Raw genomic sequence first — 11,346 nt, 5'->3', positions numbered from 1 at the left:
CCCGCTTCAGCTCTGTCGTCCCCGGCAGGGAGCTGGCGTACCAGATTGCCGAGCAGTTCCGTGTCCTGGGGAAGCCCCTCGGCCTGAAGGACTGCGTGGTGGTGGGCGGCCTGGGTGAGTGTCGCTGCATGGGGGTTGGAGCCCCCGCCCAGCTCCTCCGGCCCCGGTTGGGTTGGGAAAGAGCAGAGCACCCAGGGAGGCTCCCTTTCCATGTGGTTTGTTCTCTTCATACTGAAAAGCTGTTGCCCAGTGCCCGAGGCAGCAGAGGCCGGTGGACAGTGAGATTTTCCAGCCTTACAGACCAAACGATTTTAGGGTTCGTCTTCAGCTGCCTGTCACTCAGCTCTGTGATTCTTGTTGCAGACATGGTGGCGCAGGCACTGGAGCTCTCCCGTAAACCCCACGTTGTCATCGCTACGCCCGGTAGGCTGGCAGATCACCTCCGTAGTTCCAACACTTTCAGCCTTAAAAAGCTAAAGTTTTTGGTAAGGGAGTTTGCCAAGAGTTTCTTCTTATGCTTTTGAGATTTCTAGCTTCGTAGGTATGCAGATGATCTCGTTTATTTTCGGCTGTGCCTAGGTTTTGGATGAAGCTGACCGGTTGTTGGAGCAGGGCTGTGCTGACTTCACCGCGGACCTGGAGGTGATTCTGGAGGCTGTTCCAGCACGCAGACAAACATTGCTGTTCAGTGCCACACTAACTGATACGCTGAATGAGCTGAAGAGCCTGGCTGCAAACAGACCGTTCTTCTGGGAAGCTGTGTCTGAGTAAGTCTTCATCCACTCTACTGAGCGGATAAAGAATCCCATTTCCTCTCTGTTATCTTGTCCCCTTACTGTCTTTCATCTCCCTTGTGTTCCATCTTCACTTGCCAAACCGATGCTTCCCGGTGCTTTGCCTTCCTCTCCCGGCAGGGTGCGGACGGTGGATGAATTGGACCAACGCTACTTGCTTGTACCTGAAGCAGTCAAGGACGCGTACCTTGTCCATTTAATCCAGACCTTCCAGGACGAGCACGAAGACTGGTCTATTATTATCTTTACCAAAACCTGCAAGTGAGTGGCGTTGTTCTTCCTGTTCTTTACTTTTAATGTAATAGGCATGTCTTTATATTTCTAGTTCAGATTGCAAATTCCCACTGTATTGGGTGTTAGGCTGGGATGGTATTTGCTTCCTTAGTCTATTCTGAAACTTTGTAGATAAACCAAGAACCTTTTGTTCTGAGCAGTTTGAGGCTGAAGGGCCACCCAGAAATGTAGCACACCAGAAGGTCAAGCTGCTTTACCTCCGTGCATCTTCCTTTCCACCTGCTGATGGATACTGGAAAAGGGACAGGGAAAGTAGCACTGTGTGCTCCCCTGTACTGTTCCCTTCCTTCGAGTGGTTCAAGTGACTGGGACTGAGCCGTGGAGCTGGTGCATTCCCCTGAGTGCAAGTGGGAATCCAGTCACTCTCTCTGGGGTGAGCGGGTGTGGAGAGGGTGTTGTGTTCCTGCCTCTTGGAGCGCTTCAGGAACTCACTGCGTTGTGGCAATTGTGGCGTGAGGGCTTCTTGAGGAGCCCCAGCTCTGTCCTGATCCATCAGCTTTACATTTCCCTGTTACATTCTGATTTATTTTTTTTCCTTCAAGGGACTGCCAGGTCTTGAACATGATGCTTAGGAAATACAATTTTCCTTCTATAGCTCTGCATTCCATGATGAAACAGGTGAGTGACAGGACCCATTAGGGAGCTGGATACTTCCAGCTTCATCCCTGAGCTAGACATCTCTCCAAGACCTACAGCTCCTGTGGATCACCACATTTCTCATACAGACTTTTCTCTTCACAGCGGCAACGATTTGCAGCTTTAGCAAAGTTCAAGTCCAGTATCTCTAAGATTCTTATTGCCACTGATGTTGCCGCCAGGTAAGGGAACAATGCGGTCTCTGTTGCCAAAGGTCTTAAACCTGCTTTCTAAGCACCAGAAGCACTGTGGAGATTAGGCTGGGTTTAGCAAAAAGATAGCTTTAAATTCCCGAGAGTTGAGGACAGGGTTGTTCACTTCCATTGTAGAACATCTCTGAGCTGTGTTTTGGAGCCCACTTTTGTGTGACACAGCTCTGATCCTGGCTTGTTTTGCTGTACCAGGTGTGTGTTCTAGCAGGAGAATGATTTCTGTGAGGCTTAGTGTGTTCCCTGGGTCTAGAAGGGAGTGGCAGGCTACAAGGCGGCATTGCGGTTTGTGACTGTTGGAGAGTTGCATGAGGAGAGTTTGTCCCAGAATCAGCCCAATCCAATAAAGACTATGTTCATGAGAATACAGGCCTCTTGGAGAAAGCAGAGGACAGGAACTTAAACTGCATATATTAAAAGTGTTTCTCAACTTCTGTTCTCTTTCCCTGCATTCCAGAGGTTTGGACATTCCTACAGTACAAGTTGTCATCAATCACAACACTCCTGGCCTACCAAAAATCTACATTCACCGGGTTGGCCGGACAGCCCGTGCAGGTGAGCAGGGAAAAGCACGTGCCATCTGCTGGCTAAACTGGGAACCCCGTGCTGGGGCTGAGCCCTGAATGGGTGCGAGGAGGCTTCACGGCAGCTGCAGTGCAGGCTTTTCAGTCAGTGCCAGATTCTACTCACATCCCTGGCTCGGTATCCTGCCTTAAAATTGCAATGATGGCTCACCCTGACTTGTGTCTGATCTGCGCCAATAGTTAACTGAATTTTCAGAGCAAATAAAGACCCCTCGGAGCACCCCATCACCATAATGTGCTAGGCTGACTCATGGGGATGGATGGAATTTGGCATGGGCTAGGCTTCATCTCCTGCTTGCCAAGATTCCTCTTATCACTGTGTTTTCATCATCCAGGTCGGAAAGGAATAGCTATTACACTGGTGACGCAGTATGACATCCATCTCGTACATGCTATTGAGGAGGAAATCAGTAAGTAGAGCACTGTTTGCGCTGCTAATGTGTGGAATTGTGTATGTTCCTTTGTGCTTGTGGTACTTGCAGCACTGATTTTGTCAGCGCAGAATGTATGATCCAGAGCATCAGCATAAAATGGTTTTTCTTCCCTGTGTGGCTAAGGCTTGGAGTGGGAGCCCTTGAATGTCTGTTGGCTTTGATTCTGCTGTTAAGTGTGCCAGGCATGAACGTGTTTTGTCTTCCTGCTATTTTTAATGGAGGAGAAACAGTGTGTTGAACTCCCTCTCTAAGCTTTTTATTAAAGCAGCCAGCTTCTTCCTTACTCCCTTACTACTATGTATGCTGAGGTGGACAAAAAGAACAGGTTGTTCTGCATAGGTTCAGACCTCATCTTGTCTTAGGAAGTAGACCTAATTAACGCAAGGTCTTGTGCTGTGGGGAATTGTAGGCAGAGGGGAGGATTTAATCCTTTGTTGTAGGCTTGAAGAAGTCATAGTGATCATAGCATACGACAACAATTCCACTGATAATCAGGGGAACTATACTGGGGTTTTTTACTAGTTGAGAATCTGCCCCTGGATGTTGTAACCAACCATGGTCTGTAAATGTCTCGCCCCGATTTAGAACTGAAGTTGCAGGAGTTCTCCGTGGAGGAACGGTTTGTTCTTGACATCCTCACCCAAGTGAACGTCACCAGGCGGGAATGTGAAATAGTAAGTGTGCAAATGTGAAGACCCTTTGTTCAGAGGACTGGAGATCTTGGGCAGCTGGGTGTAACCAGGAGATTCGTTGCGGTCTAACGTGCTGCTCTAGATACGCAGCTTTGCACTTGAGCACGTAAATAAGAATTTTTGTTCCTTTTTCTAGTGGAAGCACTTGGATGTGTGCGTGTGGAGGGTTATTTTAGTTATCTTCCCTAGCCTTGCTCTATTATTGCACATTTTTGCAGCATTTTTATGCTGCCCAGTGTAGAGACTGGTAGTTTGGGCGGAAGGTCTGCAGGCTACCAAATGTGTGCGCACTGATGAGGTTCTGCTGACCCTTTAGAGCTGTACTTTCCTCCGTGTCAGACTCCGTGCTTGGTTACTAATTGCCCTGCTGTATTTTTGCTTTGACAGGAACTGGAGGGAATGGATTTTGATGAGAAGAAAGAAATAAATAAGCGGAAACAAATGATCCTTGAAGGGAAGGTGAGAGCTGCTGCTATATAAACTACTTTGAGCAGTAGCTGGTACAATGGCATCGATGTGGAAAAGGAATGACAGTTCCTCCCTCACTTCTGTGGTGTGTCTGCCTCACTCCCCTTTAGGGTGGTGAAGTTTTATCTCACAGGGTGACTGATACTAAAAAGTACATTGGAGTAGTGTCTGACTTTTGCAGCCTGCTCGGTCATAGGCTAGAAAGCAATGTGGACATCTAGGAAAGGCAAAGGAGCTGGCACTGTCCCTAGGCATGTCACTAATGTCCTGGCATTTGCCATTGCAGGATCCAGATCTGGAGGCAAAAAGGAAGGCAGAGCTAGCCAAGATCAAGAAGAAAAACAAGCAATGCCGTGAGAAGGTCCAGCAGACACTGCAGAAGAAAAAGGAACTGCAGCTGAAGAGGAAACTGCAGAAGAAGATGGAGCGGCAGAAAAAACTGCATGCTAAGGAAGAGAAGGAACATCCTGTGGCCTGACTTACTTGGCTTGGACTTGCCCTGACGTTGCTGCTTCTTTAAGAATATTGGGATCTAAACGTGTTTTAATGTGGACTCTTCTGACCTGAAATCAGTGTTGGAGAGTATGGGGAAGGTGGGTGAGGGGAGAAGGGACATCTGATAAACTGTCTCCATTATTTTTCCTTCCTGTACAATGCTGCTGGCTTGGGCCATTCCTGGCAGGCTGGATCAGTCTCCTGGAAGAATGTCTTTCAAGAGCATGTTTCCTCCTCCAGCGAAGGAGAGGCCAGAAGGGAAATAAAGATTCTCTCTCTCTCTTCCCCCTTCATTCAGTCATTGCTCTTTTTTTTTTGTTCCCTTTCAAGGGCTGGTGCTTGCCACTCACACTTGTTGATATCAACAGATTCTCCTGTGAGCGGGAGTCTAAAAATACTCTGACAAAATGAGCTCAGCCCCTATCTGCGCCATAGCCCGGAGTTTTCTGAGAGGAAAATTCCTGGAACACGGGGGTAGGTTATACTGTGTGGCTGGTCCTGGGGTCTTCTTGGGATAATTCTGTATACATTTAAGTGATACTTTCACCTGCAATTGATTGCCTTGGCTCGGACTCCAGCCCTGGACTGCTATCCGTAGGGATAGCAGAGTCATGGTTTGGAGACCAGGGGACTCTCTTTTCCCAAATGATCACTCAGTTCAAAGATCATTTCTGGCACAGAAGAGGAGCCCCAAGAGTAGGATTGCTGTGTTTCTTTACCATCCAAGAGTAACCGGAGTAGTTTATATTTGGGTAGGTTTCTGGCCCTCCTGTGTATATTTGTATCACGTGTGTTTGGAACAGGAGCTTGGTTAGGCTGGAGAGGGGCTGAGCTCTCCTAAGAAACAGTTGTGTTTCCCTATGGAGACAGGACTTAAAATCCTGGGGTAGCTCAGGCCAGAGTTTGGCCAGCTCTGTTCTGATGCCAGGTTTTATCCTCAGTGCTGCCTTTAACGTTCAGAGCTTTCTATGAGTTGAGACTGAATATCTGTTATTTCTGTCCTCTGGCTTACAAAAATAGTTTCTGTGGTCAGTGCCCAAATAAATATTTATTGCAACAAGTGACTGGATCTTTGACCTTCTCCAACACATGGGGGAGTTGTGGGATCTTAGGGGCAGGGAGCAGTACTTGTGTGGGCAAACAGCTCGGAGATAAAATCAGTTTTATTTCAAAAGATGAGCTGGATAAGGATTGAGCTTCTTGAGGGTGTTACATCCCTCAGTCCCTTCATGCAGCACGAGCCCAGCTCCTTTCCTGGGAGCATGCGGTCCCTCTGGTGCCTTCTCCTGACTCGAGCGTGGCCTGTGCACAGTGAGGTCCTGCAGAGGAAGGCTGGTGTTTCCCTCAGGGAAACTCCTGCAGCCATGCAGGAGTGCAGCGCTGACAGGGGCTTGGGCTGTGGTGGCAGGGGGAGATGGGTGTGGTACAGCCTGGGGTTTCAGAGATACCTGAACATGTTCCTCCTGGCTTTGTCCTCTTGAGTGCCCTCCAGGAAGGACAAAACACTCCATAGCCTGCCTTGTAGCACAGCTCCCCATCACTGGTGGCTGCTGCTGCAGCGGCAGCAAATAGGTTTGTATCCGACTGATGCTTTCTGAATACTAAATGCTTCTACAGCCTTGTGCATGCTAATTTGTGGAGCAACCCTGTTAGCTGTAGATTAAAAAGACATCCTCTCTGGGACAGGTTGCTCCTGCCTTCCTGGGGAGCGTGCTGATACTGCCTTTGAGTGTCAGTTGTTCCCCTCCCTTGCAGACACTTCTTAACCTGCTGTCTGAAGTCTCTGCTTCAGCCTGGTGGCAGTTTCTCCGTTCATCTCCTTCCAGCACCATGTGACATGTGGGGTTTGATCAAGGTTCTTGTCTTGAAGCTTTATTCAAAATTCCTTTTAATACATTCCTTGTCTTTCTTGAGCAGCCTTCTCTGTGAGGGTAGGACACGTGCTGGAAATAAGAGCTCTCTGTAATGCTGACTAGAAGTTCTTTCTTCAGATAATGAGTTTTGGGAGTGGCTGAGTAGAAGAAGAGGTTGCTGTGCTAATTGGGATGTAGAAAGATGCCTTTAAATTCCCAGATTAGGAACTTACATCCTGCCCAGGGCCAAAGGACACTGGGTGACATTTCTGTATGTGCTGTCAGTACTGCCCTCCAAGTAGGATATTCCATTCTGGGGTTTCTAAGCATTGTTGTAAACCTTTGGGATCTCCTAGGAATATAAGGGCTTCCTTCTCGTCACAGACTAGCTTGCGTCTTGGCTGTAAAACCACCCTCCTCTGTGTGCAGCTCCAGTCCCCCAAGCAGGCCCTCGTACACTTCCCCGCCTGCTCTGTGCAAGAACTGGCCCGAGCACGGCTGCCTTTGGACTCCCCGCTGCGCCCGAGCACGCCCATCGCCTCTCGCCGTGTGCCTTCCACGCGCCCTGCTCGCTCCCCGGCTCTGGGGGGGTTTCCCTGGCTGGGTTGTCATGGAAACTCTTCTCAATTTAGCATCTCTGATCGCTGTCTCTTCCCTCGCCCGGCCCGTGTGCGGCTGCTGAACGTCACGCCGGCACGGGGGGTGTGTGCGAGGGGACAGTCCTGCACCCGTGCCAGCCCTCCCCATCCTCCCGTCTCCTCTGGGTGTAAAACCATCGCCCGGCCTTGCTGCTCTGAGGGGCTCGGCAAGCACACGCTCCTCTGTCTCCCACCTCGCAGGGCAATTCTGTCTGGCTTTTACGCCGATGGGTGTGTAGCCACGTGCCAAGACTGGCTGCTTTGTGTGTGTTCAAGGAAACACTTGTTCACAGAGCTTTTTCCCTCATTTCTGCCCCTCGTAGGGAGGAACACACATCTGAGGAGTGCTTCCCACAAGTTTTGTAGGGAGAAGGGAGAGGCTGGTATCCTCCCAGGTGAGATATACAGTATTTGATAAATGCCCCCCCACTGGCAGTTCTGCTGAGCAAGGAAATGTGGAAGTGGGGACAGGTTTGGTAGCACGGCAGTCACCTTCAGGAGCTGGCACCCCTTCATACGTGGATGCTGTATCAGGCAGGAAAGCTCTGCATCTCTACAGTGAAGAAAAGGCAGCTGCAATGAAATAGTCTGGGGCAATCTTTGGGTCAGGTTTTTGATTTCTCTCTGCCGAGACAGCAGTGCTGCTTTGGAGCTCCTGTGGCAGCTTTGCTGCTGCTGGCTGCAGGTGCAGCCATTTTCAGCTCTGCCCTGGCAGGGCCGCACGTGGTGCAGACACACCACCCCTGTGCATTTAACGCGGCGGTACCTCCCTGAGGGTTCTTCACGCTGTCCGAACTCTCACTGGCCCAGCCTGCGCTGTGTCAGCTGCTGCTTCACCTTTGGATGCTCTTTGCAAACACAAACTCGGCTGTTTTCACAGCCTTTAAAAAGCTGCTTAACAAGCTTTTCTACCAGGAATGGCCTTTTCCCCTCCAAGCCCTTCTCCCGGGGCAGCTTGCGGGGGCCCCGCCGGCAGCTTAGCCGGTAGATGGCAGCTGGCGTGGTCTGGACACCCTCGCTGCTGGCTCTGGTCCTTGTTCAGAGGGAAATCCAGCACGGAGCTTCTTGGCTGGGCAGCTGGCTATGGAAGATTTGGCTTGAGAAAGCAGGGAGACAGTGTGGGGACAGGGCTGCCTGTCCCCGAGCCTTGCCCATGCAGCAGTCGGGCCCCAGCTGGGCACTGCTGCTGGCAGGATGCTCCTGGCTCAGTGCTTCAAGCATCAGGATTTTCCCTTTACTTTACGGATCCTGAACCCTGCAATGCTCCATCATAGTTACGGCTGCGTCTCTGTTCCAGGGCTCACCTCCCAACTCCTTGCAGATTTTTTGTTGAAAAATTTGTCACCTTCCCTGCTGCACCTTAAAGCTCTTCCCTGACAGTTTTTGCTGATTAAACTCCTTTTCCAGGGCACACCCTCATTCAGGGCTTGGCTGCAGCTGCCCAGACATGTGTCTTCACTCGGGGTATGACATGCTCAACACTGTAACTGCCCCAGTTCCTCCCTGCCAGCATCAGGACTCCAAAAACAGGACAGGGGGAAGGAATACCCAGGATTTTTTTTTTTTCTTCTGTGCTAAGAAAACCTCTGTGCTGGCTCTGTCTGAATTCATACCCTTCTCTCGCTCCCTGCAGCAGCTCTGTCTCCTGGGAACGCATCCCTGCATGACTTGCTTTGGATTCCTGTCACCTCTGGGAGGGAGAGCAGATGTCAAGGAGCAGAAGACACTGCTCCGGCCTTGCAAAAAGAAGCTGTGAGCACAGCACTAGCCTGTTGCAGTGGCTCATCCCCATTCTTTCATCTCTGCTCACTACTTCCCAGTATCATTCTTGAACTCCCAAGCCCAAATGTCACAAACCGTGCTGCTCCCACGTTGACACCACTCATGCCACCAATCTCTAGGCTCAGACACTGTTTTCATCGACCCACAACAAGGTCTGGACATTAGGGCTGGAGTGAAAATTTTTCTGTCTGTTGCCTGCTGGGATTTGAAACCCTGTTAGCCCAGCACTGGTAGAAACAGACGACAGAGACTATATACAGCGTCCTCTCTCACTTTGTTCTACCAGCCCTTGGGAAAAGTAAGCTAGCAACAGGGTGAGGAGCTAGTGCTGAGGCAGAGAGGCTGCTCTGTTCTCTCCGGAGCACGCGGTGCCACACATGCGCAGACTGCGGGATGGGGTACGTGAGAAAGAGGTGACAACTCACATTTGTGGCAGCCTATGCAAGCCCCCGTGAACTACAAAGGGGACGTATTCCCCGAACAGCTGGTGCTGCAGACTGCAGAGCCCTTCCTACACACCACGGGGACAGAGACGATGCCGTGGGGACAGAGGCGATACCAGCCTCCTGCCCCTTTCCACCTGGCAGCTTCCTACAGCTGCAGCCGTCAGTGGCGTCGGAAGAGATGGAATTTGGTACCTTTGATTCTCACTTTGCAGGCTTGCGCTCAGCAGAGCCCGGGGAGCCGAGGGGATGCAAGCGCCGCTTCAGCCGTGAGCTGACTGCAGCGTGCAAGTGCTGCTCCTTTGGATTACCTGTTGCTGGAGCTGCCATGTCTCTTGTCTGGAGTGTTCCTTGCTTTTACCACAAGTGCCTCATTTCCAGCGTTATTCCAGCTGCTGCTTTTTTTGGTTGGGTGGAGGGAAGCTGGCGCAGGAGGTGATTGTGCAGAGATGATTAGTGCTGTAGCTCATGTTCTTTTCCCTCAGAGCAGAAACTGCCTTTACGCACCCCAATCTAATAACGATAATAATTATAAATTACTCTGGGAAGGGGAACTGTGAACCTCACTGGATTTTTGGGGCTTTATTACATGTTCATGGATATTTTCCAAAACACACATTTAATTGCCTTCTCTGGTACACACGGAAATGGTCTTCCAGTGTGTGCATGCGTGTGTGGGGTGTTACATTCACAGAGTATGCTTGCCTGTGCTGTCAAGTGTAAACAGACCGTTTCTGAACTAAAAATAGCCTATCCTCTGAGTAAAAGAGCAGCTGATCTCTGCAGCCCAGATGTAGGAGCTCAAAAGTGTTAGGTCACCTATTTTTCATTAATGGTGCTATTTAATTACAAATTCCCCCAAGTTTGATCCTTTGGAGATTTAAAACAAAGTGCCTAGTTGCTTTCCCTCCATCAAGAACTTGCTTTTGTGTGTTCTCACAAAAATACAGATATCAAAGACAATCTGTTAAGTAACTTTGATGTGAGGCTGCCTAACGACACAACACGCATTACCAGAGGGCTCTGCAGCGGCTTTTCGGGAAGAGAAAGATTTTTACCTCTTGTTTAAAATCACTCAGCGGACCTAGGGTATTAACCAGTCTGGCCTGTGCCAACCTTTTCTTCGCTTGGCTCTCCAGGCACTTCGTAGATGCTAGTAATTTAAGTCCAACGGTCCTTCAGGGAGGGCAATTATCTACTTTGTGGAGGAGGAGGAAACAAAGCCCGGAGATACGAGGGAGTTTGCAGAGTGAGCCAGCAGCAGAGCTGGTGGTGGTCTGCCATTCCGACTGCCAGGTCAGCTCTAGGTCTGGACTGGATTTGCATTCCTGTTCAGCCTGGAAGGCCTGTATTGGCATCTGTCAGATCGAGTTTGCATTAGACACGTCCTTTTTCTGAGGCTCTATTATTGGCATGTCCTGTTATAGCAAAGCTTCATTTCCTCTTGCTGAGCTGGTCAGAAGGACCTTGTCACAGGTCTGGATTCAGAGCGGAGAATCGCACCTTGCCGCAGCTCATCAGAACATCGTGCAAGGAGGGGAAGGTTGCAAGGTTTTTTATTTGTTCATCCTGATCTCATATGTGAACCATTTTGCCCACATTCCCTTTATTAATGTTCTGTCTAGGTTTTCTATGAATAATTAAATCCTCATTTGCAAAAAGAATTTGGTCTCTCAAGGTACCTGCAATCAGTAGCATTCCTTCTCCAGTACGGAAGCCGCTGTTGTTTAGTTGCTGCCAGTAATTGATATTATGAGACAGAAGCAAACATAAAACTGCAGCCTCGCCATTCATTGCTGCCTTTTGTAACACAAGATTTTCTCCTTTCGAAGCAAGAGAAGTATAAAGAGGGAAGGGGCGAGGGTTGGAAAGTGCGTGGTGGGGATGTATGAGAGTGCTGCTATTCTGAAACGCATTTGAAGTCCTTTTTAAATGCTCACTAGAGTGGGGCAGATGGAATTAGTGCTTTGCTGCTATGCTGTCTACAGTAGGGTTCTCTCATTGCTAACCGCAGATTTAGGGCA

General features: G+C 49.7%; 1 protein-coding gene across 1 annotated transcript; it reads left to right on the top strand.

The window, feature by feature from the left end:
- Positions 1-11: 11 nt before the first annotated feature.
- On the top strand, positions 12-4,589 carry DDX49 (DEAD (Asp-Glu-Ala-Asp) box polypeptide 49; the record flags this gene model as incomplete). The annotated part of the gene is made up of 11 exons (XM_010284095.1): positions 12-114; positions 364-485; positions 580-767; positions 915-1,055; positions 1,631-1,706; positions 1,830-1,906; positions 2,391-2,488; positions 2,853-2,927; positions 3,537-3,625; positions 4,031-4,102; positions 4,398-4,589. Coding segments are annotated over 11 exons (1,233 nt in total), but the record flags the coding sequence as incomplete, so codon positions are not given.
- Positions 4,590-11,346: the final 6,757 nt, after the last annotated feature.

The sequence above is a fragment of the Phaethon lepturus genome, unplaced genomic scaffold (genome assembly GCF_000687285.1).
Source record: "Phaethon lepturus isolate BGI_N335 unplaced genomic scaffold, ASM68728v1 scaffold18613, whole genome shotgun sequence".
NCBI lineage: Eukaryota > Metazoa > Chordata > Aves > Phaethontiformes > Phaethontidae > Phaethon > Phaethon lepturus.
Note: the sequence above shows the minus strand (reverse complement) of the source record. Positions and strands in the feature narration are given on the sequence as shown.